Raw genomic sequence first — 6,357 nt, 5'->3', positions numbered from 1 at the left:
ACAAACTAAAAGTGAGGGTTAACCGCTGTCAAGTAAAACGTCAGACGCACAGCTATATTGCACAACACTAAATGTCATAAGCTAGAAAATGTTACGCTGGATCCCCCATTGGACCTATAGAGATAGACCCTAATTGAGCAAATATTTTTAGTATTTTTGGCAATAACCCGCAGCGATACGACAAGCTATTCGACAATTTCAATTAGGCATATCGTTCCTGACCTCGTTATTCACATTTTATCCAATTGACGTTTGATTTGTAAAGAGTGGGTGTCATTAACCCCTAACTTTTAAACAGCTTGAAACTCTTAATAATAAGCAAAATGTTTAACTGTGTGTTTTTTTAAGGAGACGTCGCTTTCAATACTTCGGGCTCACATTCGCAGGGACAGTCAATCTTACCATGCCCTTTCAAAAATATCGAGAGTTGGTATTTTGTAGCTTCATTAGATCACGACTGTCTTGTAGTGCAAAAGCAACTGGCTTTTGTTTGTTATGTATAGGATGGCCGTATTTACATGGTGGATTATAAAATCTTGGAAGACATTCGGCAGTACGGGCAATACCGAGAGGACCTGGAAAGGAGGTACATGTGCGCAAGCCTGGGACTGTTTTATGTCAAAGGCAACGGAGATCTGATGCCGATAGCAATCCAGTTCCATCAGGATCCTCACCATGAAAACCCGATATGGACACCAAATGATATCGAGATAGACTGGATCTGTGCCAAGCTTTGGTTACGTAACTCTGACACTCAGTTTCATCAGGTAACAATCGAGGCGCCACGCTGAGCGGTAGACTGGACACTAGCCTAGAGCGCTAGGTTGTCTGGGATCGTTTCTCCAAGTAACCTTGCATTCGCTATTATTGGTATCTGGTATCAGCTGGAAATATGAAAATTATCATGTCGTTTCGGTAGGACAGCTCGGTTTTAACTGCTGCTCGTACTGCGGGCGCAGCCACCTTATGCAAGGCAGTGATAGGCTAACAATCATTAGTGCTTTCGTTCCTCCCACGCGTATTTTGCGGCCTCGCTGGAAGTCGAAAATTCAGGCCGACCATCATTATGGTTGTATTCAATGATTACTTCAGTACTTTCTTTTTACTTTCTTTCCTTCCATTATACAACGAGTATTTTTCTAGTGCCAAAGTATGGACCTGTTGTGTCGCCCTGTAAAAAGAGCTACTTGTGCGGTTTTCGCCGTACAATGTCGTGTTGCCAACGCACACAAAAGAAACCTTGCTGTATAGAAAGAACAGATAATTTTTCTCTGGATCAGCTGTAAGGTTTCTCGTTGGGTTGGGTAAATAACGTGACCAGACAATGATCATGACTAATGAACTTCGAACGTAACGAAACCGTAGAGAAAATGGCCTGCAAAAGACTTCAGCGGAGCTTTCACAGGCCAGAAACAAATCACATCCGCGACCCAATATTACAATTTTTTTCCATTTTAACAGATGGTCACTCATCTTCTGCGAACCCATCTCTTCATGGAACCCATTGCTGTTGCTAGCTACAGACAGCTGCCCACACTCCATCCCCTGTATAAGCTGTTGTCTCCTCACATCCGGGGTGTCCTCGCCATCAACACTCTTGGCAGAGATGTGCTGATTGCAGAAGGTGGAGTGGCTGACAACACTTTGACTGTCGGCGGTGGAGGTAACACTTTTATTAATCATTTATGTCAAAGGGACAGTTGTCCTGCCCGATATATCGAAAGCTCTCTTTCGTAAATGCCACCAAGCATACAAATAAAACGATTTACATGTCATTTCGTTTTTCGCTCGACGAGAAGAGAAAGTTTTATATCGAATAGAATGGTCATTTTCATCAATCAGGGGAAATAACTCATTTCGTTTTCAATCTAAACCATTTGTGTTTCAAGTATTCTTCACTCAAGCTACAATGGGCGATAAAATTGATTGAGAAACCCTTGAATAAAAATAGTTAACGATATTCAACTCCTTAATCTTTTTCATATGCATCTAGAGATAATTCTATGATTCCCAAACGCCTCCCCCAACCCCCCCTCCCCCTCTCCCAATTCAATATTGTGTAGGTGCTGTGGTCTGTGCAGTCTTACGAACAGAAATATCAATATTGTAGGGGGGTGTAGGGAGGTGTAGGGGGAGTGCAAAATGCTTCCAAGACGCTCGATTTTTCTATGAAGTGTCTCAACGCTTCTGTCGTCATGATTGCCTAGTAAGTAACGTGAGAATTCAAAGTTCCTCAATTGGTATGGCGCTGTTGTTGTCTGTGGAGAGCCATTTCCATATTTGTTTACATCTCTTTCGCCAGGACATGTAACTCTGATGAAGAAATACTACAAGAACTTCAGCACATGGCACTCATACAATCTGCCACAGATGTTGAAGGAAAGAGGAGTTGATGATGCAAAGAAGCTGCCAAACTTTCATTATCGCGAGGACGCGTTAAAACATTGGGCGGCCATCGAGGAATTTGTCAAAGAGATCTTGTCCGTTTACTATCACTCCGATGATGACGTGAAGAAGGTACTGTACTCCAACTATTCACTTTTATAAATAAAATAACTGAGTTACTACGCGCGCGCTCATTGGTCGGTAAGTATGTTTAGATGAGAGGACCCAAAGGACCCAAAGGACCTCTTAGTCTTAGTCACGGACTACAATTCAATAATTTGCTTTTCAAATTTGTAAAGTAGACGTTTCGAGGGTTGGGTATCTTTACGGGATCATCATTTTTCTGAGGAAAGGCTATAAAAACCATCGATTTCTCTCAACAATAACCTCGCAAAAAGTGACCAAGTTTTTCAAGATTTCGTATCGTTACTGTACATATGTAATTTTCGTGACACCAGTCCTTTAAATGGTATGGCATGACAGGAGTTAAATCAAGAGAAGATCAAGGTAAGAGAGTGCATGAGTCCGCCATGTAAGCCTTATACCGAAGGAGATCCCTCTTGAGTTATATTTAGACATGGTACCCAGTTCCTCCGTGCTACCTTGATCTTATCTCGATTAAATACAGTGGAACCTCCATGTAACGAACCTCTGTTTAACGAAGTCCTCGATATAACGAACGATATTCTATGTCCCGGCCAAAGTTACAGTAAAATGTATGGAATAGAATCTCGATATAACGAACCCCGATATAACGAATTCTTTGATATAACGAACATAATCCGGAAGCCCAAACGTAAAATCTACCTCGATATAACGAATTACAATGTCAACACGCGACAAAAGATAAACGCTGAACACACCAACAGTCAACAAATCCTTTAATCCTTATGGTAAAGAGACAGCAACCTTTCAGTCAATGGCTTATTATGTCATAGACATTGGCACTATAGTATTTCGACATCAATTAACTTCTGCTCTATCTTCTTTGTCTCTTATTAGTTCTTTTAACTTCTTCACTTTCGATGGCTTCTTGTGTTAAAACGAATTCGAAGCCCGTTTCCTTGTTTACATAGACAATTTTCTGTACTGAGCCTCTATGTTGCAACATTTTTAAATCGCTACTCTGAAAGTGTCGTTCTTTTGTAAACAAAAGCTGCACGTGAAGTGAAAAAAGTACTCAAAGTGAAAATAACTGATACTGAAAGCCACCATGCTAAATGAATTGTATCTCAAAACGCGGCACTTCTGGGTGACGAAAATTTCATTAAATTGCGTGACAGAAGTCACCTGTGTTACCAATCAATCATCAACTATGACCTCGATATAACGAACACTTTGGTTGTTTCCCCTCAAATTCGTTATATCAAGCTTTTCGATGTAACGAACCCTCGATTTAACGAACAAATTTGGCCGGTCCCCAGCAACTTCGTTAAATCGAGGTTTCACTGTACTATGACGTGACTTCTAACTCATTCATTGTTAATCTAGATTTTTCTCGTTGCAAATGACTTAACTGATGTGTACGCTGTCGTGTTAGGATTACGAACTGCAGAACTGGGTTCGCGACTTACATGACAACGGATACCCCGACGCACCAGGCCATACAAACCACGGCGTCCCTACATCCTTCACGAGCTGCGTCCAGCTTAACGACTTTCTCACCGCCATCATTTTCACCTGCGCCTGTCAACACGCAGCGGTTAACTTCTCCCAGATGGATGTGTACGGTTTCCCGCCAAATTCTCCCGCACTCATGCGCCAACCACCACCGAAGAAGAAGGGCATTGTGGGAATTGCAGACCTCATGAAATGCCTGGCTACCAAGCACCAGTCGGCGGTCACCATCGCTACGGTGTACGATCTGACACGTATCTTCTCTGACGAGGTACGTTCCGTGTCGCACACATGAAGAAATATTCGGGTGCAAACATATCAGGCATCAATGGAGCCTTTCACTTTCCACATGGGGAAAAATTTGTTAATAGGCTACATATTCTAGCATGGCTCCGAGGTCTTCAGGACAAATTTCTACATTTGGTGGTGTTTTCTTTGTATCCATGTCTCTTTTGGGAATTGAGAGACAAAATAAACTTGAAAAATCTGCAATTTTGTCTCGAATGCCTCGGAGCCATGTTGGAATATTGATATATCGTTCAGGGACTATTCTTAGTGGTCGAGGTAAAGAATTTTTATCCCAAATTTGTCTCCACTGATAACAAAGGTAGTTGCCTCTGATTGGTTAACCGAAACATGTTCTGTGTTATAGCTATGGCACGAAGCTAACTCACGTAAACCTGGTTTAGCATTGTCCAAAAAGCTTTAAGTTTGTTTAACAAGTGCATCTCCAGGGAGGTACTCCCATATATAAACTATGTGTGACGTATGTGCGGCTGTGAAGGGTATGGTTATCAGGCAGTTTAGTCTGGGATAAGGTATAGAAATCAGACGGTTCTGATCTAGAATAGGACATAATTTACGGAAACGTGGCAAGTGTATCAATAATTTAGTCCGGAACAGGTTCTTTACCCGGGGTTCTATAATAGAAATTGAAACTCGAAAGTAACTTTTAAGATATTGATTCAGTTAACGTCTGTTGCACCACGATCGATAGTGATAAAGTTTCTGCATGGGAAATAGCTAGTCTGGGATAGGGTAGGGGTTTTTGTTGCCTAGTCTAGAATAGGGTTGCGAAATCAAGCTGCTTATGGTCTAGTATAGGGTGAGGATTTCAGTGTCCCAGCAACACACTCCTACCCAAAGATTCCCAGAGTACCCTCCTCCGGGAGAGTATCGCTTTTTTCCAATGAACAACCATGCTGTGAAAGTGTTTTCTGGGGTCGATAATCTTCTTTTAGAGGGTGCACCTAGCCTTGACCATAAACGCATTTCACTTTCATTCACAGAAATTCATCGGCGATTACCCTGAAGAACTGTTCATTGACGAAGCCGCCAAGAACGCCATATCGGGCTTCCAGGAGAAACTTAAAGGAATCTCTGCAGAGATCAAAGAACGGAACGCCAGACTTGTGGTGCCTTATCCGTATCTTCTTCCTGAGCGTGTTCCAAACAGCATTGCTATCTGAAATCATGGTTAACAAACCAAGGACGAGCCTTACCTTGTCAAGATATCATTAACGTATTCCGGGAAGATTAGGTTTTATAAATACGAAAGGACTTGCCGTCAGTGTAGATGTTTCTATCTCTCGATATAACCAGAGATTTTAGCTTGACAGGACATTAATAAACGGTAGAATCCTACTAGTATACTAATGCAAATGCTGCAATCTGATTGGCTGAGCTACTCGTATACTATCAGCCATTAGAATGCAGTAGCTGTCGGTCGTCCACGAAATGCGACGTTTTAATCGTTTTTCCGAAGTTTTGGAAGAAAGTTTAGATGTAAATGGTAATTAAATTCCTGAGAAGACTAAAAAAAGGAGATAAACGTATTCTTGACTTTAAAAACTTGAAATTATTGAAAAACCGGTGCGCGCGCGTAAACAACTGCAAATTTACCAAGGATGATTCAATACGTGCGATTTTGTTAAAGCGTAAAGTTCAATAATGCGTCGAAAAATATTTGGAAACCATTATTTGCGATAATTTAAGTTAGAATTCTACTAAAACAATTAGATTATTCGCTCTCAATTTCCATGAGGTGATAGTTGATGAGGCCGTAGGCCGAATCAGCTATCGCCTCATAGAAATTGAGAGCGAATAATCTAATTGTTAAATAGCAACAGGCACAACGATGACAACGGACTCAAAATGTATCATTATTTTCGCGCTTCATTGTTAATCCGGCACGAGTCGTCCACAACGGCTTCATGCACTGCTACAAAATGTTACTGCTTGTAAGACATTAATATATGTGGTCGGTCAACCAATGTCTGTCTATTTTAGAGCCTCGGAGCAGGTGAAATAACTCCTTTTAATATGGTTACGAAAGCTCCTCTCAGGTTTAAAGCG

The 6,357-nt window shown here is 41.4% G+C and overlaps 1 protein-coding gene across 2 annotated transcripts in view; it reads left to right on the top strand.

Moving 5' to 3' along the window:
• LOC145465351 (allene oxide synthase-lipoxygenase protein-like) overlaps positions 1-6,334 on the top strand; it is a 23,316-nt gene extending 16,982 nt beyond the window's left edge. For both annotated transcript variants that reach the window (XM_081449129.1, XM_081449128.1), the window contains exons 6-10: positions 504-767; positions 1,462-1,663; positions 2,303-2,517; positions 3,926-4,273; positions 5,292-6,334. In XM_081449129.1, coding sequence (XP_081305255.1) covers positions 504-767; positions 1,462-1,663; positions 2,303-2,517; positions 3,926-4,273; positions 5,292-5,471 — 1,209 coding nt within the window. In that variant the 3' untranslated portion in view covers positions 5,472-6,334. The remainder of the gene's footprint in view (positions 1-503; positions 768-1,461; positions 1,664-2,302; positions 2,518-3,925; positions 4,274-5,291) is intronic.
• The last annotated feature ends 23 nt before the right edge of the window (positions 6,335-6,357 follow it).

The sequence above is a fragment of the Orbicella franksi genome, chromosome 13 (assembly GCF_964199315.1).
Source record: "Orbicella franksi chromosome 13, jaOrbFran1.1, whole genome shotgun sequence".
NCBI classification, from domain to species: domain Eukaryota; kingdom Metazoa; phylum Cnidaria; class Anthozoa; order Scleractinia; family Merulinidae; genus Orbicella; species Orbicella franksi.
The sequence above is the reverse complement of the archived record's forward strand: the minus strand, read 5'-3'. Positions and strand labels throughout refer to the sequence as shown.